This window comes from Oncorhynchus mykiss, chromosome 15, assembly GCF_013265735.2.
Source record: "Oncorhynchus mykiss isolate Arlee chromosome 15, USDA_OmykA_1.1, whole genome shotgun sequence".
Classification (NCBI taxonomy): Eukaryota; Metazoa; Chordata; class Actinopteri; order Salmoniformes; family Salmonidae; genus Oncorhynchus; species Oncorhynchus mykiss.
Window position 1 is genome coordinate 12591961 of NC_048579.1, and position 22035 is coordinate 12613995.

Consider the following 22035-nt stretch of genomic DNA (forward strand, 5'->3'; position numbering starts at 1 on the left):
AGGAGACGCGTTCTGTCTCCTGGAGATGAATGTATTTTGGTGTGAAAAGTGCAAATCAATCCCAGAACAACAGCAAAGGACCTTGTGAAGATGCTGCAGGAAACAGGTACATAAGTATCTATATCCACAGTAAAACATGTCCTATATCGACATAACCTGAAAGGCCACTCAGCAAGGAAGAAGCCACTGCTCCAAAACCGCCATAAAAATGCCAGACTACGGTTTGCAACTGCACATGGGGACCAAGATCATACTTTTTGGAGAAATGTCCTCTGGTCTGATGAAACTGATTGGCCATAGTGACCATCATTATCTTTGGAGGAAAAAGGGGAATGCTTGCAAGCCGAAGAACACCATCCCAACTGTGAAGCATGGGGGTGGCAGCATCATGTTGTGGGGATGCTTTGCTGCAGGAGGGACTGGTGCACTTCACAAATAGATGGCATTATGAGGGAGGAAAATTATGTAGATATATTGAAGCAACATCTTAAGACATCAGTCAGGAAGTTAAATGTTGGTCGCAAATGGGTCTTCCAAATGGACATTGACCCCAAGCATACTTCCAAAGTTGTGACAAAATGGTTTAAGGACAACTAAGTCAAGGTATTGGGGTGGCCATCACAAAGTCCTGACCTCAACCCTACAGAAAACTTGTGGGCAGAACTGAAAAAGCATGTGCGAGCAAGGAGGCCTACAAACCTGACTCAGTTACACCAGCTCTGTCATGAGGAATGGGCCGAAATTCACCCAACTTATTGTGGGAAGCTTGTTGAAAGCTACCTGAAACGTTTGACCCAAGTTAAACAAATGTATAAAGGCAATGCTACCAAATACAAATTGAGTGTATGTAAACTTCTGACGCACTGGGAATGTGATGAAAGCAATAAAAGCTGAAATAAATCATTCTCTCTACTATTATTCTGACATTTCACATTCTTAAAATAAAGTGGTGATCCTAACTGACCTAAGACAGGGAATTTTTACTAGGATTAAATGTCAGGGATTGTGAAAAACTGAGTTTAAATGTATTTGGCTAAGGTGTATGTAAACTTCCAACGTCAACTGTACGCACAAACTCTACCAAACCGTTTTGACTGGGAGCATGTGGACACCTTTAGTCTATTGCTTGTTGAAGTCCGCTATGGTTCGACTCATCTATGAGATTGTGGTGTGTGAGTTTGTGTGACACTATGGTGTGTTTGTGTGTGACACTATGGTGTGTTTGTGTGCGACACTGTGGTGTGTTTGTGTGTGACACTGTGGTGTGTTTGTGTGTGGCACTGTGGTGTGTTTGTGTGTGGCACTGTGGTGTGTTTGTGTATGGCACTGTGGTGTGTTTGTGTGTGGCACTGTGGTGTGTTTGTGTGCGACACTGTGGTGTGTTTGTGTGCGACACTGTGGTGTGTTTGTGTGCGACACTGTGGTGTGTTTGTGTGTGACACTGTGGTGTGTTTGTGTGTGACACTGTGGTGTGTTTGTGTGTGACACTGTGGTGTGTTTGTGTGTGACACTGTGGTGTGTGTGACACTGTGGTGTGTTTGTGTGTGACACTATGGTGTGTTTGTGTATGACACTGTGGTGTGTTTGTGTGTGACACTGTGGTGTGTGCGGAGGAGTGGTTGGTGGAGTCAGGTGGGCTCACCACACTGTCCATGTGATTTGCATATCACAGTTGTTGTTTTACTGATCTACTGACAGTTATGAAGAATCTGGCTTCCCACCAAAAATGTAGGAAAAACAAGATGAAGAAAAGAGATTGTTCTGCCTCGGTGGCAGGGGGTATGGACTTTGTTCTGTGTCCGTTAGACAGCCAGAATCAACACACACACACCTTTGTGCTCCTACTGTTTGTAGGCCTCCCACTGCCAGCTCAAAGACACACCTTTTAAGTTCTACACTCTCCACACCATGGACACGTGACTAGGAACAAAAGACGCTTGACTTTGATGACTGACTGAATTAGTGTAACAGTAAAACTGCCTGCCACCTGTTCTCTTTACAATCAATACTTATACAGTGGGGCAAAAAAGTATTTAGTCAGCCACCAATTGTGCAAGTTCTCCCACTTAAAAAGATGAGAGGCCTGTAATTTTCATCATAGGTACACTTCAAGTATGACAGACAATGAGGGAGAAAAAAATCCAGAAAATCACATTGTAGGATTTTTAATGAATTTATTTGCAAATTATGGTGGAAAATAAACTTTTGTTATTGACCAAATACTTATCTCAATACTTTGTTATATACCCTTTGCATGACATAAGTATTTGATCACCTACCAACCAGTAAGAATTCCGGCTCTCACAGACCTGTTAGTTTTTCTTTAAGAAGCCCTCCTGTTCTCCACTCAATACCTGTATTAACTGCACCTGTTTGAACTCTATACCTGTATAAAATACACCTGTCCACACACTCAATCAAACAGACTCCAACCTCTCCACAATGGCTAAGACCAGAGTGTGTAAGGACATCAGGGATAAAATTGTAGACCTGCACAAGGTTTGGATGGGCTACAGGACAATAGGCAATCCGCTTGGTGAGAAGGCAACAACTGTTGCAACAACAATTATTAGAAAATGGAAGAAGTTCAAGATGACGGTCAATCACCCTCGGTCTGGGGCTCCATGCAAGATCCCACCTTGTGGGGCATCAATGATCATGAGGAAGGTGAGGGATCAGCCCAGAACTACACGGCAGGACCTGGTCAATGACCTGAAGAGAGCTGGGACCACAGTCTCAAACATCCTGCAGCGCACGCAAGGTCCCCCTGCTCAAGGCAGCGCATGTCCATGCCCGTCTGAAGTTTGCCAATGACCATCTGGATGATCCAGAGGAGGAATGGGTGAAGGTCATGTGGTCTGATGAGACAAAAATAGCTTTTTTGTCTAAACTCCACTCGCCGTGTTTGGAGGAAGAAGGATGAGTACAACCCCAAGAACACCATCCCAACCGTGAAGCATGGAGGTGGAAACAACATTCTTTGGGGATGCTTTTCTGCAAAGGGGACAGAACGACTGCACCGTATTGAGGGGAGGATGAATGGGGCCATGTATCGCAAGATCATGGCCAACAACCTCCTTCCTTCAGTAAGAGCATTGAAGATGGGTTGTGGCTGGGTCTTCCAGCATGACAATGACCCGAAACACACAGCAAGGGCAACTAAGGAGTGGCTCCGTAAGAAGCATCTCAAGGTCCTGGAGTGGCCTAGCCAGTCTCTAGACCTGAACCCATTAGAAAATCTTTGGAGGGAGCTGAAAGTGCGTATTGCCCAGCGACAGCCCCGAAACCTGAAGGATCTGGAGAAGGTCTGTATGGAGGAGTGGGCCAAAATCCCTGCTGCAGTGTGTGCAAACCTGGTCAAGAACTACAGGAAACATATGATCTCTGTAATTACAAACAAAGATTTCTGTAACAAATATTAAGTTCTGCTTTACTGATGTATCAAATACTTATGTCATGCAATAAAATGCAAATGAATTACTTAAAAATCATTCAATGTGATTTACTGGATTTTTGTTTTAGATTCCGTCTCTCACAGTTGAAGTGTACCTATGATAAAAATTACAGACCTCTACATGCTTTGTAAGTAGGAAACACTGCCGATTTTGCAGGTTATCAAATACTTTCGTTCAAATACGTTCTCCTCACTGTAGATGTGATATGAGTAATGTAAACATTATTAAAGTGACTGGGCTGCATCTCAATAGTCTAAAATGACTTAATTTGCACTGAACATGGTGTCACTCTGCAATAGGTCGTAGTTGGCCACCCCTGGTTTAAATATGTTACCATAGTGTCATTCTGCAATAAGTCCTATTTGGCCACCCCTGGTTTAAATATGTTACCATGGTGTCACTCTGCAATAGGTTGTAGTTGGCCACCCCTGGTTTAAATATGTTACCATGGTGTCACTCTGCAATAGGTCGTAGTTGGCCACCCCTGGTTTATATATGTTACCATGGTGTCGCTCTGCGATAGGTCGTAGTTGGCCACCCCTGGTTTAAATATGTTACCATGGTGTCGCTCTGCAATAGGTCCTAGTTGGCCACCCCTGGTTTAAATATGTTACCATGGTGTCACTCTGCAATAGGTCCTAGTTGGCCACCCCTGGTTTAAATATGTTACCATGGTGTCGCTCTGCAATAGGTCCTAGTTGGCCACCCCTGGTTTAAATATGTTACCATGGTGTCACTCTGCGATAGGTCCTAGCTGGCCACCCCTGGTTTAAATATGTTACCATGGTGTTGCTCTGCGATAGGTTGTAGTTGGCCACCCCTGGTTTAAATATAGGTTTGACTTCACTGGTTCTGGAATAGAACAATGTCATATAGGGTTCACTGGTTCTGGAATAGAACAAGGTTGAAGTGGGGAAAGGGATATCTAGTCAGTTGCACAACTGAATGCATTCAACCGAAATGTGTCTTCCACATTTTACCCAACCTCCCCCCTCCCGGTGGGCTGCCTTAATAGTCGCCCAGGGAGAAGTTGTTCTGGGGTTAACTGTCTCGCTCAAATTCAAATTAGAATGTTCTCTAACAGTTGGTGAACACACATCACAACAGTTGTTAATCTGTCTCTGGGGCTTGTGTTGAGTGTGAAGCACATCATATATGTATTTGAATGAATGACAGTTGTACTCAGCATCTACAGACATCCAGTGTACGCTGAGGGAATCATTTCAGGTCTCCCCCTCCATTCCCCAGCCCCTCTCACTATAGACCGTCTTTAGTTTCATTTGGTTGTTTTGCCAACACTCAGCAGGAAAAATATGAAATCTTGCTGGAAAACCCTGCTGGTTTCAAAAAAGAAAATCAATATTTTGAACTGTGTTTTTAACAGTGTATCCTCTCTCTCTAATTTGGTTGTGTGTGCGGCAGGAAAGTAGAGCTAACCACAGTTTGACCATGAGGCAGTGCTGTCTGCCCGTCCCATCCTGGAACTATGCTTTAGTTTTTGTTCTCTCTCTCTCCAGGCTGGTTCTCCTATGAACTTCACACGACCTTTACTGTTCAGTAGTAACTTGGTCTAAACCAAGGGGTACCAGTCATTCATATTATAAAACCATGAGACATTGATACATGGATGTACATAACTGCACATCTTTTCCAGTTCATTTGACCATCGTTCTGTTTCTGTTGAGGATTACAGTGTTGTTGTTAAACTCCCTCTCTCTTAACCTTTGCCCCCCACACCCACCCCTGGCCTGCAAACCCTTTCTGTGCTGTTTGACTGCCCCGCCCCCTGCTTAAACCAAAGAGCCACAACTCCAAGCTGATCTCTATCCATTCCCCTCTTTCTCCATCAATCTCTCTCTCCATCCCTTTCTCTCTCTCTCATCTCTCTCTCTCTCTCTCTCCATCCCTCTCTCTCTCCATTCCTCTCTCTCTCTCCATCCCTCTCTCTCTCTCTATTCCTCTCTCTCTATTCCTCTCTCTCCATCCCTCTCTCCAGCTCTCTCTCTCTCTATAGCCCTCTCTAATCCCCCTCTCTCTCCATCCCTCTCTCATATCCCTCTCCATCCCTCTCTCTCTCTCGTCTCTCTCTCTCGTCTCTCTCTCTCTCTCTCATATACCTCTCTAATCTCTCTCTCTCTCTCTCTCTCTCTCATATACCTCTCTAATCCCTCTCTCTCTCTCTCTCTCTCTCTCTCTCTCTATCCCTCTCTCTCTCTCTCTCTCTCTCTCTATCCCTCTCTCTCTCTCTCTCTCTCTCCATCCCTCTCTCTCTCATATCTCTCTCTCTCCATCCCTCTCTAATCTCCCTCTCTCTCTCCATCCCTCTCTAATATCCCTCTCTCTCTCATCCCTCTCTCTCTCTTGTCTGTCTCTCTCTCTCTCTCTCATATACCGCTCTAATCCTGTTCTCTCTCTTTCTCCATCCCTCTTTCTCTCTCCATCTCTCTCTCTCTCTATCCCTCTTTCTCTCTCCATCTGTCTCTCTCTCCATCCCTCTCTCTCTCTCTCTCTCTCTCTCTCATATACCTCTCTAATCCCGCTCTCTCTCTCTCTCCATCCCTCTGTCTCTCTAGGAGTTGATTCCTCTCATCCTGTGTACAGCATGTCTCCACCCGAAGCCTAAAGAGAGAGACCAGCTCCTTCACATCCTCTTCAACCTCATCAAGAGACCTGACGACGAACAGAGGTGTCGGTTTTTATACCTAGCTGTTATCTCTGTGTTTCTAGACTGATGATCATAGATGATCTTGATGGTGTGTGTGTGTTTATTAACTACAGGTTGTGTCTGTGTGTCTATAGGTAGATGATCCTAACAGGTTGTGTCTATAGGATCATCTACCTAACAGGTTGTGTCTATAGGTAGGTGATCCTAACAGGTTGTGTCTATAGGTAGGTGATCCTAACAGGTTGTGTCTATAGGTAGGTGATCCTAACAGGTTGTGTCTATAGGTAGGTGATCCTAACAGGTTGTGTCTATAGGTAGGTGATCCTAACAGGTTGTGTCTATAGGTAGGTGATCCTAACAGGTTGTGTCTATAGGTAGGTGATCCTAACAGGTTGTGTCTATAGGTAGGTGATCCTAACAGGTTGTGTCTATAGGTAGGTGATCCTAACAGGTTGTGTCTATAGGTAGGTGATCCTAACAGGTTGTGTCTATAGGTAGGTGATCCTAACAGGTTGTGTCTATAGGTAGGTGATCCTAACAGGTTGTGTCTATAGGTAGGTGATCCTAACAGGTTGTGTCTATAGGTAGGTGATCCTAAAAGGTTGTGTCTATAGGTAGGTGATCCTAACAGGTTGTGTCTATAGGTAGGTGATCCTAACAGGTTGTGTCTATAGGTAGGTGATCCTAACAGGTTGTGTCTATAGGTAGGTGATCCTAACAGGTTGTGTCTGTATGTCTATAGGTAGATGATCCTAACATGTTGTGTCTATAGGTAGGTTATCCTAACAGGTCGTGTCTATATGTCTATAGGTAGGTGATCCTAACAGGTTGTGTCTATAGGTAGATGATCCTAACAGGTTGTGTCTATATGTATATAGGTAGATGATCCTAACAGGTTGTGTCTGTATGTCTATAGGTAGCTCCAAACAGGTTGTTTCTATAGGCAGATGATCCTAACAGGTTGTGTCTGTATGTCTATAGGTAGATGATCCTAACAGGTTGTGTCTATAGGTAGGTTATCCTAACAGGTTGTGTCTATATGTCTATAGGTAGGTGATCCTAACAGGTTGTGTCTGTATGTCTATAGGTAGATGATCCTAACAGGTTGTGTCTATAGGTAGGTTATCCTAACAGGTCGTGTCTACAGTGCCTTGCGAAAGTATTCGGCCCCCTTGAACTTTGCGACCTTTTGCCACATTTCAGGCTTCAAACATAAAGATATAAAACTGTATTTTTTTGTGAAGAATCAACAACAAGTGGGACACAATCATGAAGTGGAACGACATTTATTGGATATTTCAAACTTTTTTAACAAATCAAAAACTGACAAATTGGGCGTGCAAAATTATTCAGCCCCCTTAAGTTAATACTTTGTAGCGCCACCTTTTGCTGCGATTACAGCTGTAAGTCACTTGGGGTATGTCTCTATCAGTTTTGCACATCGAGAGACTGAAATTTTTTCCCATTCCTCCTTGCAAAACAGCTCGAGCTCAGTGAGGTTGGATGGAGAGCATTTGTGAACAGCAGTTTTCAGTTCTTTCCACAGATTCTCGATTGGATTCAGGTCTGGACTTTGACTTGGCCATTCTAACACGTGGATATGTTTATTTTTGAACCATTCCATTGTAGATTTTTCTTTATGTTTTGGATCATTGTGTTGTTGGAAGACAAATCTCCGTCCCAGTCTCAGGTCTTTTGCAGACTCCATCAGGTTTTCTTCCAGAATGGTCCTGTATTTGGCTCCATCCATCTTCCCATCAATTTTAACCATCTTCCCTGTCCCTGCTGAAGAAAAGCAGGCCCAAACCATGATGCTGCCACCATGTTTGACAGTGGGGATGGTGTGTTCAGGGTGATGAGCTGTGTTGCTTTTACGCAAACATAACGTTTTGCATTGTTGCCAAAAAGTTCCATTTTGGTTTCATCTGACCAGAGCACCTTCTTTCACATGTTTGGTGTGTCTCCCAGGTGGCTTGTGGCAAACTTTAAATGACACTTTTTATGGATATCTTTAAGAAATGGCTTTCTTCTTGCCACTCTTCCATAAAGGCCAGATTTGTGCAATATACAACTGATTGTTGTCCTATGGACAGAGTCTCCCACCTCAGCTGTAGATCTCTGCAGTTCATCCAGAGTGATCATGGGCCTCTTGGCTGCTTCTCTGATCAGTCTTCTGCTTGTATGAGCTGAAAGTTTAGAGGGACGGCCTGGTCTTGGTAGATTTGCAGTGGTCTGATACTCCTTCCATTTCAATATTATCGCTTGCACAGTGCTCCTTGGGATGTTTAAAGCTTGGGAAATATTTTTGTATCCAAATCCGGCTTTAAACTTCTTCACAACAGTATCTCGGACCTGCCTGGTGTGTTCCTTGTTCTTCATGATGCTCTCTGCGCTTTTGACGGACCTCTGAGACTATCACAGTGCAGGTGCATTTATACGGAGACTTGATTACACACAGGTGGATTGTATTTATCATCATTAGTCATTTAGGTCAACATTGGATCATTCAGAGATCCTCACTGAACTTCTGGAGAGAGTTTGCTGCACCGAAAGTAAAGGGGCTGAATAATTTTGCACGCCCAATTTTTCAGTTTTTGATTTGTTAAAAAAGTTTGAAATATCCAATAAATGTTGTTCCACTTCATGATTGTGTCCCACTTGTTGTTGATTCTTCACAAAAAAATACAGTTTTATATCTTTATGTTTGAAGCCTGAAATGTGGCAAAAGGTCGCAAAGTTCAAGGGGGCCGAATACTTTATGTATATGTCTATAGGTAGGTGATCCTAACAGGTTGTGTCTATAGGTAGATGATCCTAACAGGTTGTGTCTATAGGTAGATGATCCTAACAGGTTGTGTCTATAGGTAGGTGATCCTAACAGGTTGTGTCTGTATGTCTATAGGTAGCTCCGAACAGGTTGTTTCTATAGGCAGGTGATCCTAACAGGTTGTGTCTGTATGTCTATAGGTAGATGATCCTAACAGGTTGTGTCTATAGGTAGGTGATCCAAACAGGTTGTTTCTATAAGCAGATGATCCTAACAGGTTGTGTCTGTATGTCTATAGGTAGAGGATCCTAACAGGTTGTGTCTGTAGGTAGGTGATCCTAACAGGTTGTGTATGTATGTCTATAGGCGGATGATCCTAACAGGTTGTGTGGCGTTTGCCAGACATGTTGGTCCTACCAGAGTTGAGGCTGAACTCCTACCACAATGCTGGGAACAGGTATCTACTCCTTCCTCCCTTTCTCTCTCTTTCTCTCCTACTTCACCATCAGCCCATTTTATAGGTTAGCTGCAAGGTAATGTAAAAGTTTTTTTTTTTTTTTACGGATCCAATATGTAATACTGTACACTTATCATAATTAGGTTTAGTCCAGAGAGTACAGAAATGTTATCTAGATCTTTAATGAGACATTGCAGGGATCTAGCTTGAGGACTTAATATAAAACTGGAGTCATCGGCATACATGGACACCTTTGTTTTTAAGCCTTGGATTTCTAATCCTCTAATGTTGTTATTGGATCTGATTTTAATAGCTAGCATTTCTATGGCCATAACGAATAGATATGGTGACTGCGGACACCCTTGTTTAACACCTTGACAATTCAAAACTCTCTGAGAAGTAGCTGTTATTTACTATTTTACACCTGTGCTATACATTTGACCCATTTAATAAGTGAATTACTGAAATCAAAAAAATCCAGGCATTTATAAATCAAATCCAGTATTACTTTAAGAATTGCCTTTTCAAAATCTGCTATAAATACCAGTCCTGGCTTCTTATATGTTTCATGATGTTCTATTATTTCTAGTAGTTGTCGTATATTATCTCCACTGTATCGTCCATGTAAAAAACCTGTCTGATCAGGATGAACAATACCTGGTAAAAACCCTTTTAATTCTGAGTGCTATGCATTTTGCTAGTATTTTTGCATCACAACATTGAAGTGGTAGGGGCCTCCAGTTTTTTAGATAGACCGGGTCTTTATATTTGCCATCTGGGTCTTGTTTAAATAATAAAGAAATCAGACCTTCCTGCTGAGTACCTGACAGATTACCATTTATATAGGAGTAGTTAAAACAATCTAATAATGGAGCTTTTAGTATATTAAAAAATACTTGATATACCTCTACCGGTACGCCATCAAGCCCTGGGGTTTTTCCAGACTGAAAGGATTTAATAGCCTCAAAGTTCTTCCTCTGTAATTTGGCCTTCACACTGATCTTTCTGTACATTTTGTTAATTTTCCATTTTTTATATTATTTGAAAATAATTCCTTACCGTAATCTTCATTCAGTGGGAGAGGATGAGACGAAAAAGAGAACATCTGCCTGAAATAATTAGCTTCCTCTTAAAATATCATTTGGAAAATCATAGATGACTCCGTCTTCAGTAACGAGTTTCTGCAAATTATTTTTGTTAGCGTTCCTGTATTGGAGATTCAGGAAGAATTGTGTGCATTTTTCTCCATATTCCATCCAGTTTGCTTTATTTTTGTAATAGATTACATTAGATCGTTCTTGAATAAGTTCCTCCAGTTCTTTTTGTTTTTCTTCCAACTTATTTTGTATCTCTGTAGTATTGTTTTTATTTCTATCTACCTGTACTATTAGTTCATGGATTTCCCTTGTTAGTCTTGTCTCTTTAGCCAGAAACTGCTTTCTTATTATTGATGAATATTGAATTGAATGACCCCTGAAGGTACATTTAAACATATCCCAAACATTAAGGGGGTTTTCTGAACCTATATTATACTGGAAAAATTCAGTTATTAGATATTTTGTCTTAGTTAAAAATAAGTTGTCCTCCAGTAAACTTCGATTAAATGTCCAATATCCCCGTCCACGTGGAAAATCTATAAGAGTTATGTGAATACCAATTAGATGATGATCCGATCGCATTCTGTCTTTCTCCTATTAACTTTTTTAACCTTTGAAAGAGACAAGAAAGTAGTCAAGACGACTAGCTTGATTAAGTTTCCTCCATGTATATCTCACTAGGTCTGGGTTTTTTAGTCTCCAAATATCCACTATTTCTAATGTGTCCATACTATTTGTGATTTCCTTAAGGGCACGGTGATGATACTCTACAAACTGATTACCTTTACGGTCCATTGAGGTACTTAACACTGTTATAGTCTCCTACCATAATGATTAGATAATTTGTTGCCTGTAAGTTCAATAAATTGGTATAAATGTTTTCGAAGAAGTGTGGATCATGCTGATTTGGACCATATAGATTAATGGGCCAAATCTCTTCTCCGTCCACTTTCATATTCAAAAGAATCCACCTTCCTTGTGAATCATTCCTGATTATTTGCACGTTCAGATCGAAATGTTTGTTAATTAATATCATCACACCCTTTGAGTTCCTTTGTCCATGACAGAAGAGTATTTCACCACCCCTTTCCTTTTTAAACGCAGCTTCATCTAAGGATTTATTGAGTTTCCTGTAAACAGTAAATGTTATATTCCTTTTCTTTTAGCCATGTAAAGACTGATCATCTTTTTTTATAATCTGCCAAACCGTTACAATTATAACTAGCTATACTTATTTCACCCCTTACCATAACTAGATACTATTCTCAGGCTAAATTGACCATAATTAGTGCTTGTAAAGTTACTGCCATCAGAGGTATTATGAAGGTCAAAATTAGAGCTTTCAAATGTCTGATAGTTCAAGAAATAGGTTCTAGCAATATTTGTTTTATTCCCTTGCCTGTTTGCCTGTGAGTCAATGCACAGATGTTAGAAAATTGAGACAAATTATGTGTGTAACAAATCTGAGTAGGTTGCTGTGTATGATATTGGATATGATATAATGAGAGTGTGTATGATGTCTGTATAAGAGTAAGACTATAATGTGTGATGTCCAAATGAATATTAACTGCCAGTTTGCATGTTTGAGTGTCTATGCGTGTGACATGTAGTGCGTATAGCATTAATATTCATAATTATAATCAATATCGTATCACCATCATAGTTGCATCATAATTACCTTTAACATAATTGAAAAACACACCTCAGCATTTCCATAGGAATTGACGTTTCACATGATCGAAAGAGACCTTGCATTACTCTAGAGACGGCTTCACTACAGGACAAATGTATTCCGTACAATATGTTATTATTCCCCAATGCCCCTATTCTGATATCTTCCCCTTGCTTGTTATAAACTTGTAGACAAATATATAAAAAAGATAAACAAAAAATAAACACATTAAATTATAAAACAGTTCTCGACATTAGAGAGAGAGAGAGAAGAGAGCGAGGTCAGGTGTGTGTATGTATAAGTCCACATGTGTAAGCAAGCATGTAGTTGAGTACGTGTGTGTTCATATCCACTTCATAGTGTTCACATATTTTAAACAGTTTTTTGTAACCTGAAGTCCCTGTAGAATTTAGTACAGCCACAGTGTTGTGGAGCTGTCTCGGGAATAGCTGTCCATCTATAAAGAGTTAGTCCACAATGAGAAAGGCACGCCTACCATCCATCCACTGCGGTCTTTGTACCGGATACAGTCTATTACAACGTTTGTTTATCTCCCTTGGTCATTGAGACTGAATTTGGTCCCTTTAAGCTCCCTTCCTCTGCTCTTGATCAGCTCCTTTTATTGGTAGTGTTCAAATTTGGCGATGATGGGTCGGGGACCCTTGGTCTTGTTGCTCCGACCTCCAAGTCTGTGTACCCGTTGGAAAGCCACCTTGTTTAGAGTCTATATAGGAAGTTTCAATGCGAATTTCATGAATTCTCTGATCACGCCCTCTGGATTATTGGATGCGTCCTCAGGAATACCAGAAAAAAACATATTTTCACGCATACTACAACTTTGTATGTCTAGTAGCGTCTCCTTCATCGCCCTGTTTTCCCTGAGTATCCATGTTGGAATGGTGTATTTTTACGTTGGCTGTGAGTGTCTTGTTTTCTCTTTGAATTTGTTATTGCCTAATAGTTTTTTTTGGTAGGTTTCTACGCTACTGTCCTTCATTTTGTGCAGTTTCTTTGGCTTTGATGCCTCAAAATTGAGTATTGCTCTGTTCAGGTAGACTGTGATTTTGCTGTGCTCTGATAGGTGTGTTAGTGGGCTGACTATGAACGCTCTAATAGACTCTGGGTTGAGGTCAGTGATAAAGTAATCAGTACTACTGCCAAGGGATGAGCTATAGGTGTACCTTCCGTAGGACTCCCCTCGAAGCATACCATGAACTATGTACATGCCCAGCATGCAACAGAGCTGCAGGAGTTGTGACCCATTTTTGTTGGTTAGGGAATGCTGGGAATGCTGTCACCTCCAGGTAGGCGTTTGTCCTCCTGTGTGCTGAGGGTGTCGGGTTCTTGTTCAGTTCTGGCATTTATGTCGCCACAGACTAGATCATGTCCCTGGGTCTGGAAATTATTGATCTCCCCCTCTAGGATGGAGAAGCTGTCTTCAATAAAGTATGGGTATTCTAATGAGGGGATATAGGTATCACACAGGAGGACATTTTTCTCTGTTGGTATCATTTCCTGATTAATTTCTAGCCAGATGTAAAATGTTCCTGTTTTGATTAATTTAATAGAGTGGGTTAGGTCACAGTAGGTGTGAGCAGAGCACGTTGAGCATCTGATACAGACCTCTTAGGTCGCAGGATGAGGCTTGGGGGGGTGTATTAGTGGGGGTTGGGCCTGTTGCTCTGCTCACGGCGTGGGCATATGTCCTGCTGTCATGTTGAGGTCCTTGCTGCAGGGGGGACAGAAGGGGCATAGGTCTCATCTGGGGGGGCCTATATAGGGTGTGGCTGGGGTTTGTTTGGGGTGGTCTCAGCTGATTGGGGTGTGGCTGAATTTTTATTTATTTTATTTAACCTTTATTTAACTAGGCAAGTCAGTTAAGAACAAATTCTTATTTACAAACGGCCTACCCCGGCCAAACCCTCCCCTAACCCAGATGACGCTGGGCTAATTGTGCGCTGCCCTATGGGACTCTCAATCATGGCAGGTTGTGGTACAGCCTGGAATCGAACCAGGCTCTGTAGTGATGAATCTAGCACTGAGATGCAGTGCCTTAGACCACTGCGCCACTCAGGAGCCCGAGTGAAGCTTTGGTCTGGCTGTAGGTCCTCTTGGCATCGGTTCTCTCGGTGCAGGTCCTTCGGGAGTGGGTCTTGCAGGTCTGGGAGGGTGTCTTGCTGGTCTGGGTGGGGTGTCCGTTGCTCTGTTGCTCCTGTGTGAGGTGCTGGGGCTGCGGTTGAGGGTGAAGTCCTTCAGGGTCCTGGTAAAAGTTGGGATTGCTGCCTTGTAGAGGTGGACCTGGTCATAAAAGCTGTTCAAGTCCAGGGTGGAGTGGTGGGCAGGTATACATTAGGTTTTGAGGTACAGACCTTGGAAATGCTTGCATTCTCCCACTGTATGGTGGCAAGGTGAATGTATTTTCATGGTGGTGGAACCACTTGTTCTTTGGGGAAAGTGGAAGAAGCTTTTTAAATCACTCCCTTGAGTGCTGTGGCCACTCTTTCCTGCTGGGCCTTCAGGTCATTTGTGCCTGTGTGAGTTATGATGTGGCTGTGGGCCCCTAGTCTGTCCTGTCAACAGCTCCAGGGCATGCCTAGTGTTTGGGCACCAGAGCTGAGACACTTTGTGTTTGGGAAAAAGTTTATTTTCTTGAATGTTTTTGCCATTTGAGTCAATGAGGAGCACAATTTCTAGTTCCGCTTCTCTTGGGGAGTGTCCTGCTCTCTGTCACATGTCAGCTTTCTCTCCCTTCTCCTCCACTGATGTTAGCTGTGCCATGTGTTCCTCTCCCTTCTCCTTCACTACATTTAGCTGTGCCGTGTGTTCCTCTCCCTTCTCCTTCACTACATTTAGCTGTGCCGTGTGTTCCTCTCCCTTCTCCTTCACTACATTTAGCTGTGCCATGTGTTCCTCTCCCTTCTCCTTCACTACATTTAGCTGTGCCGTGTGCTCCTCTCCCTTCTCCTTCACTACATTTAGCTGTGCCGTGTGTTCCTCTCCCTTCTCCTTCACTACATTTAGCTGTGCCGTGTGCTCCTCTCCCTTCTCCTTCACTACATTTAGCTGTGCCGTGTGTTCCTCTCCCTTCTCCTTCACTACATTTAGCTGTGCCATGTGTTCCTCTCCCTTCTCCTTCACTACATTTAGCTGTGCCATGTGTTCCTCTCCCTTCTCCTTCACTACATTTAGCTGTGCCGTGTGTTCCCCTCCCTTCTCCTTCACTACATTTAGCTGTGCCGTGTGTTCCTTCTCCTTCACTACATTTAGCTGTGCCGTGTGCTCCTCTCCCTTCTCCTTCAGCTGTGCCGTGTGTTCCTCTCCCTTCTCCTTCACTACATTTAGCTGTGCCATGTGTTCCTCTCCCTTCTCCTTCACTACATTTAGCTGTGCCGTGTGCTCCTCTCCCTTCTCCTTCACTACATTTAGCTGTGCCGTGTGTTCCTCTCCCTTCTCCTTCACTACATTTAGCTGTGCCATGTGTTCCTCTCCCTTCTCCTTCACTACATTTAGCTGTGCCGTGTGCTCCTCTCCCTTCTCCTTCACTACATTTAGCTGTGCCGTGTGCTCCTCTCCCTTCTCCTTCACTACATTTAGCTGTGCCGTGTGTTCCTCTCCCTTCTCCTTCACTACATTTAGCTGTGCTGTGTGCTCCTCTCCCTTCTTCTTCACTACATTTAGCTGTGCCGTGTGCTCCTCTCCCTTCTCCTTCACTACATTTAGCTGTGCCGTGTGTTCCTCTCCCTTCTCCTTCACTACATTTAGCTGGGCCGTGTGCTCCTCTTCCTTCTCCTTCACTGCTGTTAGCTGTGCCGTGTGTTCCTCTCCCTTCTCCTTCACTACATTTAGCTGGGCCGTGTGTTCCTCTCCCTTCTCCTTCACTGCTGTTAGCTGTGCCGTGTGTTCCTCTCCCTTCTCCTTCACTGCTGTTAGCTGGGCCGTGTGTTCCTCTCCCTTCTCCTTCACTGCTGTTAGCTGTGCCGTGTGTTCCTCTCCCTTCTCCTTCACTGCTGTTAGCTGGGCCGTGTGTTCCTCTCGCTCCTCTTTAAGTTCTTTCACCTCAGTCCGTAGAGCAGCCAACTCTCTTAGACAGTCGTCCATCTCCACCTTCTGCCCTCTGCGTCTTGTGGGGGGGGGGGGGGGGGGGGGGGGGTGTTGTTGTGCTGGTCTGTTTTGTGGGTTTGTTCTATCTGGATTGTGTGGACTAGCTCTCTGAGCTCCACCATGTCTCTCTCCAGCTCTGTGAATGTATCCCTCTCAGTGTGGTGTGTTCAGTGCTGGGGGGGACTATCCTCGTCTGCAGGACAGTTTGAAGAGGTGTGGTGTTCAGTGCTGGGGGAGACTATCATCGTCTACGGGACAGTTTGAAGAGGTGTCATCAGTGCTGGGGGGGGGGGGGCGGGACTATCCTTGTCTACAGGACAGTTTGAAGAGGTGTCATCAGTGCTGGGGGGGGGGGGGGGGGGGCGGGACTATCCTTGTCTACAGGACAGTTTGAAGAGGTGTCATCAGTGCTAGGGGCGGGACTATCCTTGTCTACAGGACAGTTTGAAGAGGTGTCATCAGTGCTAGGGGGGGGAGACTATCCTCGTCTACAGGGAGAGACTATCCTCGTCTACAGGGGGAGACTATCCTCGTCTACAGGGAGAGACTATCCTCGTCTACAGGACAGTTTGAAGAGGTGTCATCAGTGCTGGGGGGAGACTATCCTCGTCTACAGGGAGAGACTATCCTCGTCTACAGGGGGAGACTATCCTCGTCTACAGGGAGAGACTATCCTCGTCTACAGGGGGAGACTATCCTCGTCTACAGGGAGAGACTATCCTCGTCTACAGGACAGTTTGAAGAGGTGTGTTCAGTGCTGGGGGGAGACTATCCTCGTCTGCAGGGAGAGACTATCCTCGTCTGCAGGACAGTTTGAAGAGGTGTGTTCAGTGCAGGGGGGGGACTATCCTCGTCTACAGGACAGTTTGAAGAGGTGTGTTCAGTGCTAGGGGGGGAGACTATCCTCGTCTACAGGGAGAGACTATCCTCGTCTGCAGGACAGTTTGAAGAGGTGTGTTCAGTGCAGGGGGGGGACTATCCTCGTCTACAGGGAGAGACTATCCTCGTCTACAGGGAGAGACTATCCTCGTCTACAGGGGGAGACTATCCTCGTCTGCAGGGAGAGACTATCCTCGTCTACAGGACAGTTTGAAGAGGTGTGTTCAGTGCTGGGGGGAGACTATCCTCGTCTGCAGGGAGAGACTATCCTCGTCTGCAGGACAGTTTGAAGAGGTGTGTTCAGTGCAGGGGGGGGACTATCCTTGTCTACAGGACAGTTTGAAGAGGTGTGTTCAGTGCTAGGGGGGGAGACTATCCTCGTCTACAGGGAGAGACTATCCTCGTCTGCAGGACAGTTTGAAGAGGTGTGTTCAGTGCAGGGGGGGACTATCCTCGTCTACAGGGAGAGACTATCCTCGTCTACAGGGAGAGACTATCCTCGTCTACAGGGAGAGACTATCCTCGTCTGTAGGGAGAGACTATCCTCGTCTGCAGGACAGTTTGAAGAGGTGTGTTTTTCAGTGCTAGGGGGGGGGGACTATCCTCGTCTACAGGGAGAGACTATCCTCGTCTACAGGGAGAGACTATCCTCGTCTGTAGGGAGAGACTATCCTCGTCTGCAGGGAGAGACTATCCTCGTCTGTAGGGAGAGACTATCCTCGTCTACAGGGAGAGACTATCCTCGTCTACAGGGAGAGACTATCCTCGTCTGCAGGACAGTTTGAAGAGGTGTGTTTTTCAGTGCTAGGGGGGGGGGACTATCCTCGTCTACAGGGAGAGACTATCCTCGTCTGTAGGGAGAGACTATCCTCGTCTGCAGGACAGTTTGAAGAGGTGTGTTTTTCAGTGCTAGGGGGGGGAGACTATCCTCGTCTACAGGGAGAGACTATCCTCGTCTACAGGACAGTTTGAAGAGGTGTCATCAGTGCTAGGGGGAGACTATCCTCGTCTACAGGGAGAGACTATCCTCGTCTACAGGGGGAGACTATCCTCATCTACAGGGAGAGACTATCCTCGTCTACAGGGGGAGACTATCCTCGTCTACAGGGAGAGACTATCCTCGTCTACAGGACAGTTTGAAGAGGTGTCATCAGTGCTGGGGGGAGACTATCCTCGTCTACAGGGAGAGACTATCCTCGTCTACAGGGGGAGACTATCCTCGTCTACAGGGAGAGACTATCCTCGTCTACAGGGGGAGACTATCCTCGTCTACAGGGAGAGACTATCCTCGTCTACAGGACAGTTTGAAGAGGTGTGTTCAGTGCTGGGGGGAGACTATCCTCGTCTGCAGGGAGAGACTATCCTCGTCTGCAGGACAGTTTGAAGAGGTGTGTTCAGTGCAGGGGGGGGACTATCCTCGTCTACAGGACAGTTTGAAGAGGTGTGTTCAGTGCTAGGGGGGGGAGACTATCCTCGTCTGCAGGGAGAGACTATCCTCGTCTGCAGGACAGTTTGAAGAGGTGTGTTCAGTGCAGGGGGGGGACTATCCTCGTCTACAGGGAGAGACTATCCTCGTCTGCAGGACAGTTTGAAGAGGTGTGTTCAGTGCAGGGGGGGGACTATCCTCGTCTACAGGGAGAGACTATCCTCGTCTACAGGGAGAGACTATCCTCGTCTGCAGGACAGTTTGAAGAGGTGTGTTGTTCAGTGCTAGGGGGGGGAGACTATCCTCGTCTACAGGGAGAGACTATCCTCGTCTACAGGGAGAGACTATCCTCGTCTACAGGGAGAGACTATCCTCGTCTACAGGGGGAGACTATCCTCGTCTACAGGGAGAGACTATCCTCGTCTACAGGACAGTTTGAAGAGGTGTGTTCAGTGCTGGGGGGAGACTATCCTCGTCTGCAGGGAGAGACTATCCTCGTCTGCAGGACAGTTTGAAGAGGTGTGTTCAGTGCAGGGGGGGGACTATCCTCGTCTACAGGACAGTTTGAAGAGGTGTGTTCAGTGCTAGGGGGGGAGACTATCCTCGTCTACAGGGAGAGACTATCCTCGTCTGCAGGACAGTTTGAAGAGGTGTGTTCAGTGCAGGGGGGGGACTATCCTCGTCTACAGGGAGAGACTATCCTCGTCTACAGGGAGAGACTATCCTCGTCTACAGGGGGAGACTATCCTCGTCTGCAGGGAGAGACTATCCTCGTCTACAGGACAGTTTGAAGAGGTGTGTTCAGTGCTGGGGGGAGACTATCCTCGTCTGCAGGGAGAGACTATCCTCGTCTGCAGGACAGTTTGAAGAGGTGTGTTCAGTGCAGGGGGGGGACTATCCTTGTCTACAGGACAGTTTGAAGAGGTGTGTTCAGTGCTAGGGGGGGAGACTATCCTCGTCTACAGGGAGAGACTATCCTCGTCTGCAGGACAGTTTGAAGAGGTGTGTTCAGTGCAGGGGGGGACTATCCTCGTCTACAGGGAGAGACTATCCTCGTCTACAGGGAGAGACTATCCTCGTCTACAGGGAGAGACTATCCTCGTCTGTAGGGAGAGACTATCCTCGTCTGCAGGACAGTTTGAAGAGGTGTGTTTTTCAGTGCTAGGGGGGGGGGACTATCCTCGTCTACAGGGAGAGACTATCCTCGTCTACAGGGAGAGACTATCCTCGTCTGTAGGGAGAGACTATCCTCGTCTGCAGGGAGAGACTATCCTCGTCTGTAGGGAGAGACTATCCTCGTCTACAGGGAGAGACTATCCTCGTCTACAGGGAGAGACTATCCTCGTCTGCAGGACAGTTTGAAGAGGTGTGTTTTTCAGTGCTAGGGGGGGGGGACTATCCTCGTCTACAGGGAGAGACTATCCTCGTCTGTAGGGAGAGACTATCCTCGTCTGCAGGACAGTTTGAAGAGGTGTGTTTTTCAGTGCTAGGGGGGGGAGACTATCCTCGTCTACAGGGAGAGACTATCCTCGTCTACAGGACAGTTTGAAGAGGTGTCATCAGTGCTAGGGGGAGACTATCCTCGTCTACAGGGAGAGACTATCCTCGTCTACAGGGGGAGACTATCCTCATCTACAGGGAGAGACTATCCTCGTCTACAGGGGGAGACTATCCTCGTCTACAGGGAGAGACTATCCTCGTCTACAGGACAGTTTGAAGAGGTGTCATCAGTGCTGGGGGGAGACTATCCTCGTCTACAGGGAGAGACTATCCTCGTCTACAGGGGGAGACTATCCTCGTCTACAGGGAGAGACTATCCTCGTCTACAGGGGGAGACTATCCTCGTCTACAGGGAGAGACTATCCTCGTCTACAGGACAGTTTGAAGAGGTGTGTTCAGTGCTGGGGGGAGACTATCCTCGTCTGCAGGGAGAGACTATCCTCGTCTGCAGGACAGTTTGAAGAGGTGTGTTCAGTGCAGGGGGGGGACTATCCTCGTCTACAGGACAGTTTGAAGAGGTGTGTTCAGTGCTAGGGGGGGGAGACTATCCTCGTCTGCAGGGAGAGACTATCCTCGTCTGCAGGACAGTTTGAAGAGGTGTGTTCAGTGCAGGGGGGGGACTATCCTCGTCTACAGGGAGAGACTATCCTCGTCTGCAGGACAGTTTGAAGAGGTGTGTTCAGTGCAGGGGGGGGACTATCCTCGTCTACAGGGAGAGACTATCCTCGTCTACAGGGAGAGACTATCCTCGTCTGCAGGACAGTTTGAAGAGGTGTGTTGTTCAGTGCTAGGGGGGGGGGACTATCCTCGTCTACAGGGAGAGACTATCCTCGTCTGCAGGACAGTTTGAAGAGGTGTGTTGTTCAGTGCTAGGGGGGGGAGACTATCCTCGTCTACAGGGAGAGACTATCCTCGTCTACAGGGAGAGACTATCCTCGTCTGCAGGACAGTTTGAAGAGGTGTGTTGTTCAGTGCTAGGGGGGGGACTATCCTCGTCTACAGGACAGTTTGAAGAGGTGTGTTGTTCAGTGCTAGGGGGGGGAGACTATCCTCGTCTACAGGGAGAGACTATCCTCGTCTACAGGGAGAGACTATCCTCGTCTGCAGGACAGTTTGAAGAGGTGTGTTGTTCAGTGCTAGGGGGGGGGACTATCCTCGTCTACAGGACAGTTTGAAGAGGTGTGTTGTTCAGTGCTAGGGGGGGGGAGACTATCCTCGTCTACAGGGAGAGACTATCCTCGTCTACAGGGAGAGACTATCCTCGTCTGCAGGACAGTTTGAAGAGGTGTGTTGTTCAGTGCTAGGGGGGGGAGACTATCCTCGTCTACAGGGAGAGACTATCCTCGTCTACAGGGAGAGACTATCCTCGTCTGCAGGACAGTTTGAAGAGGTGTGTTGTTCAGTGCTAGGGGGGGGGGACTATCCTCGTCTACAGGGAGAGACTATCCTCGTCTACAGGGAGAGACTATCCTCGTCTGTAGGGAGAGACTATCCTCGTCTACAGGGAGAGACTATCCTCGTCTGTAGGGAGAGACTATCCTCGTCTACAGGGAGAGACTATCCTCGTCTACAGGGAGAGACTATCCTCGTCTACAGGACAGTTTGAAGAGGTGTCATCAGTGCTGGGGGGAGACTATCCTCGTCTGTAGGGAGAGACTATCCTCGTCTGCAGGACAGTTTGAAGAGGTGTGTTCAGTGCAGGGGGGGGACTATCCTCGTCTACAGGGAGAGACTATCCTCGTCTACAGGGAGAGACTATCCTCGTCTGCAGGACAGTTTGAAGAGGTGTGTTGTTCAGTGCTAGGGGGGGGGGACTATCCTCGTCTACAGGGAGAGACTATCCTCGTCTGCAGGACAGTTTGAAGAGGTGTGTTGTTCAGTGCTGGGGGGGGGACTATCCTCGTATACAGGGAGAGACTATCCTCGTCTGCAGGACAGTTTGAAGAGGTGTGTTCAGTGCAGGGGGGAGACTATCCTCGTATACAGGACTGTTTGATGAGTTGATCAGACTGATGG

The 22035-nt window shown here is 45.9% G+C and overlaps 1 protein-coding gene across 6 annotated transcripts in view; it reads left to right on the forward strand.

The window, feature by feature from the left end:
• Positions 1-22035, forward strand: part of LOC110489591 (RAB11-binding protein RELCH homolog) — a 77426-nt gene that overhangs the window by 29830 nt on the left and 25561 nt on the right. For all 6 annotated transcript variants that reach the window (XR_005036042.1, XM_036943713.1, XM_036943715.1 and 3 more), the window contains 2 exons: positions 6029-6141; positions 9254-9344. Coding sequence is in view for 5 of the 6 variants with exons in the window: in XM_036943713.1 (XP_036799608.1) it covers positions 6029-6141; positions 9254-9344 (204 nt within the window). In the remaining variant the exon portion in view is untranslated. The remainder of the gene's footprint in view (positions 1-6028; positions 6142-9253; positions 9345-22035) is intronic.